At 44.1% G+C, this 15,815-nt stretch overlaps 1 protein-coding gene across 1 annotated transcript in view; it reads left to right on the top strand.

The window, feature by feature from the left end:
• The window catches only part of noi (splicing factor 3a subunit 3 noi), a 68,239-nt gene extending 52,424 nt beyond the window's left edge, over nucleotides 1–15,815 (top strand). The window contains exon 5 of the mRNA XM_068361034.1: nucleotides 13,580–15,815. Within this exon, the coding sequence (XP_068217135.1) occupies nucleotides 13,580–14,411 (832 nt within the window). The 3' untranslated portion in view covers nucleotides 14,412–15,815. The remainder of the gene's footprint in view (nucleotides 1–13,579) is intronic.

The following is a 15,815-nucleotide window of genomic DNA, read 5'->3' as shown; positions in this document are numbered from 1 at the left end:
AAAGACAGAGGCTTTTCAACACCAGTTGTGAAGAGAATGGCAGGATACCTCCTGGAGTCATCTGCCTCTGTATCAGGCAAAAAGGTCCGTCTTTTATGGTTGGCGTCATGGATGGGGTATTGCTCCTCTCAGTGCCCAAGTACTGGTAATGAAAGACGAGGGCACTGATTCAGGAACAAGTCCCCAGTTCAACATGAACCACGGGAACGACAGCGGACAAGAATCCTCCCTTGATGCCACAGCAACGACAACCCACCCCGCCCCTTTGTGTGCAAACTTGTGGGTGGAAGACCTCGATCCAGACTTCTGGCGTGAAGAAACACTGCATAGAGCTGCAGGCCCTAGGATCTCGGCTGTAGAATAAAAAGAGATGGATCATGCGTTTTGATAAGTCCGGGCTTGTATCAGGGCCATCAGTGGGCTAGACGATCCTTCTAAGCACATGGTCTCGGACCTACTGTATGGCACCCAGAAACGCGCCAAAACCAGCGCAGCTCTGTCCTAGTCTAGGGGGTTAAAGTGGGGCAAGAAGAAGGCGTTCTCACAGATAACTGGAGCATCACAGTCCTCACAGGCCAGTGATACAGCTAAACTTCTTCCACTAGAGAAGGTACTATGAGATTGTGGAGGAAAACCTAACGGCATAACGTCTCAATCCGTCGATAGTCTAGCTAACCATGGACATGATGTTCAGCAGGTAGCAGGTCTACCGGTGAACTTCTCAGTGAGCGACGTCCTGAGCATGGAGAGGGTCGCCAAGTATGCCCTGCAGGCTACTTCGGGGCTTGACCTATGGTTAGGATCAGTGGTACCTATGTTCAAGACAGAATACTGGTTCCAAGAACATACAAGAGAGTCAATGTCGACCTTTCTACTCTCAGGTATTAGAACGGTCAAGTTCTGGGCCCACCAAGTAGTTAACTTTGAGGGTTACCTTGGTGCTCAAGTATCGGGATGCAGTGATTGAAAGGTTCAATAGGAAAGGCCTCTGAATGAAAGCATTGAGACTGTGAACCTCATTAAAAAAGGTCCTTTGTTGTTCAATGTCGAAGACATCGATAAGGCAGCAGAGCTTTGGAGAAAGGCCAGCCACGATTCCCAACTCTAAAGGGCAATGATAACGAGACCTACGCAACAACCCCTCCATCCCAGAAACTGCTGCCCATTAGATCTCAAATTAGTAACTGAAGTTTGGGTGCTCCCAAGACTTCCACGAAGAATTCCTTCCTTGCTAAAGACCAGAATAAGGGAAGTAATGTCGGAAAAGGAGGAAGTGGTAGTGGACGTGAAAGATCCTGCTAGGGAGGACATTTTTCCGACATGTCCACCTGTGGAAGGATGCCTGCAGAGCCATTGGCAGAGCGGGTTGTCTCATGGGGACAAATTTTGGAAGGTCTCCGTGATACCTTCATGCTCACAATTTCTCTCCCTCCTTTGACTCAACATCTGAATTCATCGAGTTCCTACACGAAGGGGTCTGTGAAGGAACAGGCCCCCAGGACCTAAGTCGAGACCATGTCGGAGAAGGGTACTCTCCAAGAGGTCCTAGACGGGTCCTAGGCTTCTACAGTCAACTCTCTCTTGTAGAGAAGGAGCCTGGAGGCTGGAGACCTATCATCCACCTTCTCCTCCCTGAACAAGTTTGTACAACAAACCCGCCGGTTCAGGATGGAGACGGCAGACACGGTCAGACCGGCGATCAGACCCGAGGGCTTCATGATCACGCTTGATTTGAAGGACACATACTTTCAGATCCCAGTCCAACTGTCATCAGTGAAGTATATAAGGATCATCGTAAACGACCTGCGATACTAGTTCAAGGTGCTGCGTTTCGACCTGTCTCCCTGGCGTCAATCTGGCCCCACAGGATCAGAATTTGTCTGTTGAGATACCTGGAAGACTGGCTGATCCTATAGCAGACTCGGTGATGAACCTTCTCTAACACCGAGATAGGCTTCTCGAGTTTTGTCATAATCTGAGGATTGTGATAAATTGTGAGAAATCCTCCCTTCAACCATCACAGAGACTGGTATACTTAGGGATGCTCCTAGACACCAGGCTAGGGAAAGTATTCCTGTCCGACGACAGAATACGTAGACTGAAGAAGGTAGCAAGTCCCTTCTCACTTTGAAAATTGCTTCCAGCTCAGCAGTGGCTACATCCAATAAGACATCTCTCCTCCCTGGAACGTATGGTAACCAATGGCTGACTGTGCATACAATCACTCCAGTGGCAGCTGAAGTCCAGCTAGGCTCAGCACAGGAACCCTCCAGACCTGTTGGTCCATAAGGGACCCGAGCAAAGAACGGATCTGAGGTGGTGGGTGTCAAATGGATTGATCTCTCTCCTCCCCTCAGAATTGATGCTCTTCACAAATGCATCAAAGGAAGGATGGGGCGTCACTTGCTGCATCACACGGCAACTGGGCTCTGGTTTGAGTCTGAGAAAATCTACATAAACGTCCTGGAAATGAAGGCAGCCATTCTGGCTCTCCAACAGTTCTAACAGCTCCTGTCTGGTCACTCCGTGGTATTGATGAGTGACCATACCACAGTAGTGGTGCACAGTATACTGTATAAACAAATACAGTATGGTCCAAGCATTCGGGGGGGGGGGGGTGTCCTTTACCCCCCTGCGAATGTCGAAAAACCGCTAATTTTGGACGCAGATTTAAAATGCCTATGTATGAGATCATATATGATACTAAAAGCTTCCCCAACACTTTTTAAAGACAGTCTTACTCAATAACACAGTGATAATTTATTAATATTGCATGCAAGACATAACCCACAGGAACATTGAGATGTTCTTCATCGAACCTGTGGTGGCTGCACAACAAGTGTTTTAAGACCTTGAGCTACTTATTGGATAATTAGCAGATGGTGGAGGGCAGATGTTACTTGGGATTAAGTGCGTTATGAATGATAAGAATTACTGGCTCCTTCTTTCTTTCTTCTTCGTCTCTCTTGGGGCACAGCACCTATGGTACTCTGCAAGCTGGCCTCCTCTGTCGTAATAACCATTTCTATTGTGTAACCTGATATATGCACATATATTTGTTAGTTCCCCATTTCCCCTGGTGAGATGGGAATTGAGTTATGTCTGTGGTTTTTTTCTAGGAAGTCAAAGGACTTCAAGAATTCTAACCTAGTATCACACAATCACACAGCTTGCTCAGGCCGCTAACATGTGCATGTGTACGAAAGTTTAGCAAGGTGTCATGGTGATACCTCTATGAAGTGTGCGTAGCACGGAGGAACACCCTGGGTCAGAAACCAGCCTGTTTGTTATGACTTCCACCCACCTTAGGGTGAGCCATCCCAAGTAAAGAGTGAAAGAGTTTGTATTAGTGATGGAACAAATGACAAATTTGAAAATAATTTTGTATTTTTCCTAACGATACAAACCTGGAGCTCTTTATACAAATTGGTCCTACCATCACCTATTCCCCTGCAAATCTTGCCTGCAGTTAAAAGTGTCAAAATAACACAGGTTTGTGTGAGTGGGATAGCTGGTATTGTCTGATTTCTCTTTTTCAATTTTTTATTAAACTCAAATTCTAAGGGTCCTGTATTAGAGATCATAGTTCCTAAATATTTAAATGATTCCACCTCATTAATTCTTTCTCCTTCCAATGATATTTCATCTTTAATTGCATGTTCCGTTCTCATTGTCTCTGTCTGTCTTCTATTTATCTTGAGTCCAACCTCATGTGATGTTTCATGCATTCTGGTAAGCAAGTTTTGTAAGTCCTGTGGTGTTCTGCTAATAAGTTACACCTTGAAAAATCTTAACAGCTGGTTTTTAGCTAGCGCCAAAATAATACTCCTATGGAAAGAGCTTTAGGTTTGTATAGTTAGGTAAAATAAAGGTTATTCCAAATTTATCATTTTAATCTGATGTTCAGATAATCTAAAACATATTTTGCATTGAATATTTTCTTTTATAGTTATTGATAACATTTGTTAGTTCAATAAAGAAAATGTGATGTTTAGCTCAACAGCCTGCGCATCAAAAGTATACACACTTGCAGCCAGGATACGTTATAATGCAAGAAAAACCTTTGAATTGTTGGTTGTTAAAAGTAAAAGGAAATAAAATGCAGTTCTAATAACTAATAATCACAGTTTAAAAAAAAATAATAGCACATTAGCAGCTCGACCCTCCGAACACATCAGTGCTGATAGGTCTAAAGCTGAAGAGAGACCTCAGTGGTGAGTGTCAGACACCAATCTGCTCAGGGGAGTAGACCTGTCTCCTTCCCTGGATTTGTTGCTCTTCATAAACGCATCAAAAGAGGGGAATGACAGTGTCATATAAACCTCCTGGGAATGAAGGGAGCCTCTCTTGCCCTCAAACAATTCCATCAGCTCCTTTCAAGGCACTCCGTAGTGCTGAAGAGCTACAACACCACAGTGATGTTACACATAAACAAAGAAGGAGGTACTTTTCACAGCAGCTGGCTGTGGGAATCCTCAGATGGATGGAAGATAACTCGGTATTGCTATCTACCTGTTTCATCCCAGGCAAGAAGAAAGTGCTGGTGGACAATCTGAGCAGGACGACTCAAATAGTAGGCTCTGAATGGTTTAAAACTAGTTAGCCAACAAAGTTTTGACTTTGTGGGGTTTACAAACAGTCGACCTGTTTGCGACATCACTTATCCGGAAACTACCTGTGTACTGGTCTCCAGCACCGTATCCCAAGGCTGTCTGGCAAGATGCCTTCCAACATCCGTCGAACAGAATAGACATCTATGCGTTTACCCCCTTTGGCCTAGCATGGAGGCTTTTTTAAGGAAAGTCAGGCCATTGCAAGATCTCTCGATGACCTTAGCAGCTCTGTGGCAACATGCAGAATGGTTCCTGGACCTTCGGCATCTGCTCACAGAAGGCGCCGAGACAGCTTCCACCCCTTCCCGATCTATTCAGACAACTACACATAGCGATCTTCCATTGGATGATTTCATCTCTTCATCTTCATGCCTGGAGGTTATCCAGCAACTCCTCGCAAAGAACGGCTTTTCGAGACTAGTTGCAAAGAGAATGGCAGGATACCTCTGGGAGTCATTTGCCTCAGTATATCGAGCAAAGTGGTCTGTCTTTTATGGTTGGTGTCATGGACTGGGTTTCCCTCCTCTCTGTGAAACTTTTCCAACTATAGCAGAGTTTTCGGTATACCTCTGTGAGAATAAATTTTGTTCGTTGTCGCTAGTGAAAGGCCTATCGCTCGGCCTTAAGTCTTGTTTTTAAACTGAGCGGAGTTACATTTTCTCCTTGACAGAATTGTCCCTCATACAGAATTTTGAGTGCACCTTCCCTCAATCGGAAGTCAGACCACCTCGGAACGTAATGAAAGGACTATGCTCACTGAAAGGAGCACGATACAAACCTCTTCATCAAGCATCAGATCGTGACTTAACCCTAAAGACACTTTCTCCTAGGCATAGCCTCTGCCAAGAGAATCGGCGAGCAACATGGTTTGTCCTCTGACATTGCCCATTCCAGGGGTTGGGAGCAAGTGACACTATTTCGTACCTGAGTTTGTAGCCAAGACTTAAAATCTTGCTGTAGCGGATCCTATATTCGGGCCTTTTTAGGTTGAGAGTCTCCGTTCTGTAACTGATGACCCAGACCAACTGTTTCTCTGCTCTGTGAGGGTGCTGAGGAAATACTTGTAAAAAAAGATCCTCCAGAGCCCAACCTTGGATCAGCAGGATCTTTGTAAGCATGAGGGAGAACCAAGAAGAAGATTACAAATAATTCTTGATCAATCAGACAGGTAATCAGGACAGCCATACAACTAAGTTCCTCCCCTCCCAGTCGTCGTCCCTGTGCTCATGACGTTAGGGGTGTCAGCACATCCCTGGGGTTGAAGAGAATTCCTCTGTGACGCAGGTTTTACAAGCGGGCATGTGGAAACGGTAACGGCAAACTTTTACCACCCACTACCTACTATACATAACCCATAGGAACCTCAGTACATTTACCTTAGGTCTTGTGGTGGCCACACAAAATGTGGTTAATAACACATCTCCCTTGTAGGACAGGTAGCAGTCGGTTGAGGGCAGATGTTACCCGCGAGTAAGTCTAGGATAATTGTGTGAGTGACTGGCCTCTTCCTAATTTACCCTCCCCTCTCTTGGGGTTCAGCATCCGAGCCGAGGAATTCTGCAAGCTGACTTCCTCTGACAGCAGGTGGGTACCACACCCTTTGTGTAGCCTGATATGTTTATATATTTGTCATGTTCCCGTTCTCCATGCGAGGTGGAGTTGGGCAATGTCTAGGTTAAGTGAGGAGCTTAGCTTCAAAATTATGCTTACCTGGTCAAGTCACATTGCTAAATTCTACATCTAGCACCGATTGCCCAGGCTTTCATCCTATAAGAACCACAAGGTGTCAGGGTGCCCTCTAAACAGCTCATGCAAAGCACAGAGTGTCACCCCGGAAGTGTCACCAGCCAGTTGGTTTATGACTTCCACCCACCATGGAGTGAGTCTCCTATGTAAAGAGCGTAAGGTTTCTATATAGTGCCAGAACAAATGACGAATTTGGAATCCTTTATATTTTTCCTAAATACAGTATATAAACCTGGAGCTCTTTACACATACTGGTCCCGTCATCACATCCCCCCAGGAGGCTCTGCTGCAATTGCAAAGTCACAGTTGTTTACTAGTGCTGGCGTGAGCGTGGTGGTTGATCTACCTCCGCTAACTAGTGTAAGGTAGTTACACTTCACTAAAGTTTTAGCGGCTGGTTTCAGTTGTCTCCAAAATACTCCTATGTAAAGAGCTCCAGGTTTGTATAGTTAGGAAAATTAAAAATTATTCCAAATTTGTCATATTACTTCAAGCATGGGACCTTTCAAAACAAACGGACTAAAGCAATGGAAAACACTTGCAAGTAATCTTGGAACTTATACTATTACTACTTTCCCTACTATTAAAATGTAACAAAATTGTGAAAAAAATGTATACAAGAAAATAATTGTAAATAAGTAGATAATTGTAATTATTGTATATATTTGTATATAAGACTACCTTTAGATTGGACTAGGTGATATTTACAGGCAAATTTTAAATAATTTATCATATTTGTAGTATAAGACCACTACTACATTACTTAATAATGTGTTATGTGTAGGCTAAGGTTTTGCTATGTAAAGATGACATTGCATATATTGTTTTACTTATTGTTTGGTCATAAATTGTTTACTAGTGCTGTATAAGTGTAGGTATTGGTTAGAAACTGTTTTCCATGTTGTAAAAGTGTAAAATTGCATTGTACAGTATTCAATGTAAAGTTTTCAGATATTCTATATATTGGATTCTCTTGTTTAAATGATAAAGTACATTAGCTTATATTGCCAATTTTTGTTGAGATATTTTATTTTTATTTATTTGCCTACTAAATGCAAGCTGTAATACTGAATTGTACCTTCACTTAGAAATCTTACGTTATATATGTGGATATTCTTTTGGCGAAGCTGCAAGGTAATCATTAGACTTTAAATGCGTGGTGGCAACCCTACCTAACCACTATAGTGGGTAGGTAGGGGTTGGCTGCAGGGTACCCAGCCACCTATATCTACTCACAGCTCGGTGAGCTAGATCACTTTTTTCTTTTAGCTGGTAGAGAGGAGACGTATCCTCTCTCTCCTCTGCAAGGCTTATACTTTAAATGTGAGGTGGCACCCTTACCTAACCACTGTAGTGGGTAGGTAGGGGTTGGCTGCGGGGTTACCCAGCCACCTACATCTGCTCAGCTCGGTGAGAATACATCACTTTTTTTTCTTTTGGCTGGTAGAGAGGTGACGTATCCTCTCTCTCCTCCTCAAAGCTTAGCCGTACAGACTGATCGCTTTACGCTCATTCTTTTTCTCTTTCAGGTGTGATTGTTCTCTCTCTTGACGCTCCCATGCAGACCTGTCCTCGTCATGAGGGTTGCTCTTGCGGCACCTTCATGTTTCCGGTTGATACCGACCCACACTCTCTGTGCCTGAACTGCAGGGGCGTTGCTGCCTGCGATGAGTGTCGGGAGTGGCTTGCCTCCCCGTGGGAGAAATTTGGACGTCACAAGAAGAAGGCCAAGCGAGATCTTTCTCCCCTAGGGTCCTTCTCTGGTGTAAAAAGACCTCGGGCTTCTTCTTCACGCACTCCTGGATCTCTCTCTGAAGCTCCTCCTCACTTGCCTTCCTCCAGGGGGTGATCGAGTAGGAGTACAGACCACTTAACTCATTGGCAACCTTGCGGTACTTGATGCTTCCCCTAGAGGAGCACCTTCACCTTCAGCCACCAGGGAGCCATTCTCCTTGCATATGTATTGCAGGCTTGGCCGCCTCTGGGGGTTTCTGCTCTCCCTTCGAAGGAAGTGCTGCTGCAACTCCTGCAGCATGGGGCACGGAGAGACCCTTCACCAGTGGCTTCAACATCCAGTGCCCTGGACGTCTGCGAAGTCCATCTCTCGCCCTCTCCTAGCCCTTTCACGTGTGGACAAGGTCAATGCTCTTGCTCTGCCCTCCAACGTCCTCCTGCTGACGACGAGTCTTCCAACTCGCTTGTGCACCCCTCGCCTGCTGTGTACGTTATGGGAGATGATCTTCCTATGGCCAGCGCTCCACCTGGTCGCAAATTGCCTGAACGAGACACTCCACCTTCTCATCCTTTTAGACGATCTTACTCTGGACGTCATTCGCGATGATCTGATGGTCATCTCAAAGAGCGCACGTTCTCAAGAGACTGCAGGTCATCACGGTCTCGACGCTCTTCTTCACGAAGGCGTTCCAAATTTAGAGCTAAGTTCTCTAGCTTGAAAGACCGCCGGTCATCACTGTCTCAGTGGTCTTCTTCCAGAAATCACTCACATTCATTAGCAAAAAGATGATAGTGAGCAAGACGCTCACAATCACGAACTAGATGATATAGATCACAATCTGGAAGCTCTCGTTCACAAGCTAGATGCTCACAATTGTTATGAAAACGCTCACGATCACGAATGAGACGCTCAAGACCACAAGTGAGGCGCTCACGATCACGAGCAGGACGCTCACGCTCGCAAACAAAGCATTCACGTTCAAGATCCAGACAATCCTCTTCACGAGGACAACATAGGCCCTCGCGTTCAAAATCGATGCGGCGCTCTACAACTTGAGCTACCCATTTTCCAAGACGAACTACGACCGTACAAGGAACTTATGATGGGCAATGCCCAGTGAAGCGTCCAACTACGCTACCCCCTTTGCCCTTCACGGCTTGGCGTGTCTTGGGTAAGCGTTTGCCCACACGACACTCACCAATGTGTTGTCTGATGCAATGCATTGCCCCCTATTCCGAGGCTTCCATCTCCACCTCCAGCGAGTGTTGGTGGCCCTACAGCGCCACAGGAGCCCCCCGAGGCTCTCTCCTCCTAGGTCACCATCGATCGTTCGTGAAACGGTTCCCTCTTTGCGTGAATCATGCCCTTTGATGCATGAATCGGCCGATCCCACGCATATTTTACATGTTGAGGTCCCGATTTCACGATTGAGTGTGGACCCAACACCTCTGCCATCAGCTTCCTCAGCTGTAACTTCTAGCCAATTTCCTCCCTTGAAGGGTTTAAGGAACCCCAAATAAGTTCGTGGGTGTTCCAATTTCACTTGATTGTCCTCTATGGACTACCAAAGAGGATCTCCTCATGCTGAAAAGACTGTCTCCTCGAGAGTTTCAGGCTCCTAAACGCCAGTCCACCAAAAGGCATTCTCCTCCTCCAGGTCTCCCGAAGGAGATCCCAGACTTGACGAAGGCCGGTGAACTTCTTTCGTGGTATGACCCTAGTGTCTATCCTTCAGAAGTTCTTGCTTGGCTTGGGTTGTCCAGCCCCTCCACAGCCACGATAGACTCAGAGCCTAGCTACTCCGCAAATTCCACTAGAGAAGCCAATATCTGTGGTGTCTTACTCTGATGGCCTTTCTGACCCCAGGAGGAGGTCTGCCCAAGGCAGTGCTGTTCCTTCAGTACAGCGGTTTTCACCTAGACCCAGTGCCGAGGAAAGGAGTCTATCTGACTTGTCACAAGTCTTGGGATAACTCCCTCTGCTGCTGATTTGCCCAGGAGACAAGGTTACCACTAGGCAAAAAATGAGGATGAAGCGTGGTACTCCACCTCACGCCGACTTTATCCGTTCTCGTTTAAGTAGGGATCTTGGCTCACCTCGTGAGATCACCATTCGACCCTTCCGGCCTCAACCTTTCGAGATTGTTCCTTCGGATCAACGTTCGGTTTCCTAACCACCGGTGGAAGAACAATCCTCTGTTCCCGAGTTTTGTAATCAGAAGGATCCAGACCTTCCATCCTGGAAGAGCTCTTTCCTCTCTGGAGAGAGTCGAAGGACTCTAAAACGGTTCCAAAGAATGCGAGAGGGAGGGGAACTCAGAGGCTGGAGGTAGATAGGAGATGCCCTGAGGCGGGTCCCTCTCATGACCCAGTTGACGACTTCGACTGGCCCAGACTCGTATGGATAAGAGATTGGAGGTAGACGAGTTCATGGAGACTGACAAGGAATACCTTTCCAGGGCAGCAAGTCCAAAGTTCCACTCCAAGGCTGAGCGTAAGGAGTCAGAACATACCTTCTGGCAAGTCTTAGCATGCATGAGGGCAATTAAGCTGTCAGATCCTGGTCTTCTCCCCAGAAAGGCAAGGACATGGTCCTGGACCAATTATTTGGGACCCAGAGACCTTCTAAGACCGGTGCAGTCTCTCTCTGGTCGAAGGGATTGACAGCAGCCAGGAGGAAGACTATCTCCCAGATAGTAGGTGCTTCCAGTTCTCTGAGAGCAGATTCTTCATCTAGGGAACTTCCACTTCCTTTCATCCTGCAAAGGAAGTATTATGAGATTGAGAAAAGCCCCTTTCTAATGTGACTCTTGACCCCTCAGTAGAAACCCTTAGTAGGGGTCTTTCACTTCAGTTTTTCTTTGTTGAGAGCCTCACTTTCGCCATCTTAGCTCCTTAACATAGAGAGAGTCCAAAAGGTACCAGCACATAAATCTGTTAAAGATAAAAGCAGACTTTCTAGCTCTTCATCAGTTCCACCAGCGGGTCACTATGTAGTGCTGATGAGAAACAACCCTACAGTGATGGCTTACATAAACAAACAATGCAGTACCTTTTTGCAGCCCCTATGGAATGTGCTTGCAGACAACTTGAGCTAGGCGAATCAGATAGTGGGCTCTGAATGGTCTTTGAATCCTCTGATAGCAAATAAAGTCCTGACTTTGTGGGGCTCCCCAACTGTGGACCTGTTTGCACCGTCTCTGAATTTCTGGCTCCCGTTGTACTGCTTCCCAGTCCCGGACCCTCAGGCTCTATGGCAGGATGCATTCCAATAACGGTGGAACAACATTGTGTACGCATTACCCCCTTTCTGTCTGATGAGAAAAATGCTCAACAAGACCAAAGCATACAACAACTTAATGATGATCTTCTTAGATCCGCTGTGGCATCATGCAGAATGGTTCTGGAACCTTCTGAAACTCGTAGTAGAACTCCCAAAAGAATAATCTCCACGGCCAGATCTACTCAAACAAGCACATGTCAACATCTTTCACAAGGCTGTTCTGTCTCTTGGGCTCACACCTGGAGACTATCCAGCGTCTCCTCTCTCAGAGAGGCTTTCACAACAAGTTGCGAAAACGATATCTGAATGTTTGTGGAAATCCTCAGCCTCGGTACACTAGGGCAAAATGGAGTCTTCGGTGATTGGTGTAGTGGAAGGGGTATCTCTCCCCTCGATGCCACTATTCCATTAATAGCGGAGTTTCTTGTATACCTTCGAGAGGAAAACTACTTTTAGTCTCGGTGGTGAAAGGCTCTCGCTCAGCCTTAAGCTTAGCCTTTAGGTTGAATTGAGTAGATCTTTCCTCTTCATTGGAGCTTTCCTTACTCATACAAAGTTATGAGAACACTTGCCCCCAGTCGACCTCCTCCTTGGAACTTGGTTCACATTCCGAGATCCTGAAAAGGCCCTCCTTACAAACCTTGACGCCACGTAACAAGACCGTAACCTCACTTTGAAGCCGGGTGTTTCTACTTGCTTGAGCCTCAGGAAAGGAAGTTAGTGAACTTAATGGTCTCTCATAGAACATCGCCCATTGAAGGGGATGGGGGGAGGGGACACTCGGATTCGTCCCCAAGTTTATTACTGACTCAAAATCTGGGGGTACAGGACCTTAGGTTCAGGCCCTTTCAGATTAAGAGTCTACGTTCTGTAACCAATAACCCAGATCAATTGTTATTATGCCCAGTAAGGAGTTTGAGATATCTTAAACACACTACAGCAACTTGGCTCCAGCTATCAGCCATAGTCATTACTTTGGGCAGAGTCAGGAGGAGGGTCACCAGGAACATCATCTCTTCATGAATTTGCAAAGTTATAGACTATGCTCTGAATCCTGACCTTCCTCCAGCTCGAAGACCCAGAGCTCATGATGTCAGGGGCATCAGTATGTCCCTGGCATTTAAACGCAAGTTTTCTGTTGTAACTGTTACAAGCCAGCGTATGAAAGCGGCAGATAACCTTCACTGCCCGCCCACTATCTTCAAGACATGACCCAAAGAAGACTAGGTACGTTCTCTATCACGGCTGCACAAGTGTTTTAAGAATACCTGCGGCTCCTTGTTAGGCAAGTAGCAGATGGTTAAGGGCATTGGTTACCTGGGTTAAGTCTGGGATCAATGAAAGTATGTCTGGCTCTTTTCCTTTCTTCATCTTCCCCTCTCTTTGGGGGAACACTGCCATTGATCCCTCTGCTAGTTGGCTTCAACCTCTGCAGATGATAATCATTTCCCCTGTGTAACCTAGTATAGTTTTATTGTAATATCCTTGTGCACATCCCCAATACTTGTCGCCAGGTAAGCATTGGGAAACGTCTATATATTATCTATAATATTTGTGTGTATTATTCCTATTTAAACTTGGAATAATCTTACTTAGACGGTCATATGCTATCTCTCACAACCACTTAGATTTTTAGGTGGCTGTCATACTCACTTTGTATTAGTTAGCAAAGTATCAAGGTTATCCTCTGATGCAGTCTAATATAGTACAAGGAAAACCCTGGTCAATAACCGAGCCAGTAGTCGGACTTCCCACCCACCTAAAGGCGAGTCATCCACATAAATAACGTAAGGTTTGTTAGTGAAGGAACAAATGACAAATTAGGAAATAATTTGTATTTTTCCCTAACTATACAAACTGGTAGTTATTTATATAAAATGGTCCCACCATCACTTGTCCCCCAATAAGTCCTGCCTGCAATAAAAAAGTGACGTAGCTCACAGAGCTGAGAGTAGATATAGGTGGCTGTGTACTCCCCGGCCACCCTGTACCTACCCATTACAGTGGTTAGGTACGGTTGCCACCTTGCATTTGAAGTCTAATGGCTACCATCCAGCAATACTGAAAGAATATCCATATAAATAACTAACTTGTCATGTTATCAGGTGTCTCCATGCAGTCAACATACATCTCTATAGATTTAACTTTATGATGAAATTTTTTTTTTAAAGTATCATTACCTTTCATGAGTTCTTCTTTCCAGATTTCCAGGTTGGCCTAAAGAAACGGGTGGTGCCTTAGCTGCCATGGGAGCTCATTTAGATCTCTCTGCATTTTCATCATCAGAGGAACTTATGTCTTTGGGTTTAGATAGACTGAAGTCGGCTCTTATGGCTCTGGGATTGAAGTGTGGTGGCACACTTGAAGAAAGAGCACAAAGGCTTTTCCAAACAAAAGGCATGTCAGTAGAAGAGCTTGACCCATCTCTTTTTGCCAAGTCAAAGCCAGGAAAGGTAACAAAGGGAAGGGAAACTGAGAAAATTAAAGAACTTGCCATGTTAGAAGCTCAAGTCTATAGGTTGACTGAAATTCTAAGTGAACAACGAAATTCAACCAAGGAAAATGTACAACGGAAGCAGGCAAGAAGAGACGGTGAAGAAGAAGAAGACGAGGAAGCTTCAGCATCAGAGTCTGAAGACGAGGGTGATGACGAAGTGCCATACAACCCAAAGAATCTACCTTTAGGATGGGATGGAAAACCTATCCCTTATTGGTTGTATAAGTTACATGGCTTGAATATTAGCTATAACTGTGAAATTTGTGGAAATTTCACTTACAAAGGCCCTAAGGCTTTCCAAAGACATTTTGCCGAATGGCGACATGCTCATGGGATGAGATGTTTGGGTATCCCAAACACTGCTCACTTTGCAAATGTAACCCAGATTGAAGATGCTTTGAAGTTGTGGGACAAATTAAAAGTCCAGAAGTCTTCCGAACGGTGGATGTCTGAACAAGAGGAAGAGTATGAGGATTCTCAGGGTAATGTTGTCAATAGAAAAACTTTTGATGACTTGAAGAGACAAGGTCTCTTGTAGAATTTTCTGTCAGTGAATTGAGAGAGTATAATAAAAGATTTGGAGATCATATTGTTGGTAAGGTGATTTCCAAGACATATTTCTTTTGTGAAGGTGAAGAGTATTGTTGGATGGTACAAGTATCAGTTATAAGGTTTCTTATAGTAATTATTTACCAAGAGACAGTCAACCAAATACTATATTGTCATATTTGTATTTTACTGGAATATCCTAGGAAAATTCCTTTTAAATGTTGAATTGAGTGTTAATTAATAGGGGTAGCATAAATAATCAAGACTAATTCTCTGAGAGTCTTTAACCAAGAAGTTTCTCCAGGTCATTTGATTCATAGGCCTTGTTTATGGGATAACATGATGATAAAAATACTGTTTGTCAATTTTATTAATTTTACTGATAAGTCTCGGAAATTGAATGATAAATATTCAGTTTAGGCTAGAAATTACAGTACAGTACATGGAAATATATTGATTGTTTAAGTGTATACTTTATGATGGGTCTTTTTAACCAATCAGAATTTTTGCTTATTAGAAGGCCTAACCCAAAAGCATATTGAGGGACTGTTGTATGTACTACTATTAGCATTCAAGTCTTTGAGTACAAAAAATCCTAAATAGTGTACTAGAATTTAAATATGTTGAAAAAAACAAGTGACTTAGTCTAAAGTAGTCAGAATATTACTGTAAACACAAAATGCCTAGAAGAATTAGAGTATGTTTAGACATCAGGAACCACAACTAAAGCTAAAATTACTTGACACATAAATGGATCAATGTTCCCTTCAAGTGAATGTTAATTTGTTTTTGTACTTTGTTAATCATAAGTCTCGAGTAAGGGTTCTGGTACAAGTGTCGGATCGCATCAGCATCGCGTTTGTCTAATTACTGTAAAGAGTGATTGTTATTGATAAATTTGACTGCCTTTTAATGCAGATTGCCAATTTCAGTATTAAAGCCATTTTGTGAGCTGTTCCAGAATAACCTTTTATCACAACCCAACAATCATTTGTGTATTTGGTTATCCCCAGGCTTGACAGTTTCTTTTTGTAACTAAATAATTTTGTTAGACCCTCTGCTACCTATCAGTCACCTTTGTCACTTGATGAAATTTCACCAATACTAACAGCTGTCTAGAATCCTTTAGTGCAGGATTGTTATTTCCATGAGGTATTGTAACAATTATTTTACTATTCATGAGCAAACTAATTAATCTTCCATTTTCAATTTCTGTAATTGATAAAAATATGACTTTACAACTTAAGGACATTTTTATTTGTTTTACATTTTTTAAATTTTATCATGATTCAAACTTCTGTATTTTGTCCACTTAACAGATTTTATTCCCCACTCAGCCAAATAGTTTTTATACTGTACATAAAAATACACAGTAAATTGAGCGCACATTTTC

The sequence above is a fragment of the Palaemon carinicauda genome, chromosome 37, assembly GCF_036898095.1.
Source record: "Palaemon carinicauda isolate YSFRI2023 chromosome 37, ASM3689809v2, whole genome shotgun sequence".
Lineage (NCBI taxonomy): Eukaryota > Metazoa > Arthropoda > Malacostraca > Decapoda > Palaemonidae > Palaemon > Palaemon carinicauda.
Note: the sequence above shows the minus strand (reverse complement) of the source record. Positions and strands in the feature narration are given on the sequence as shown.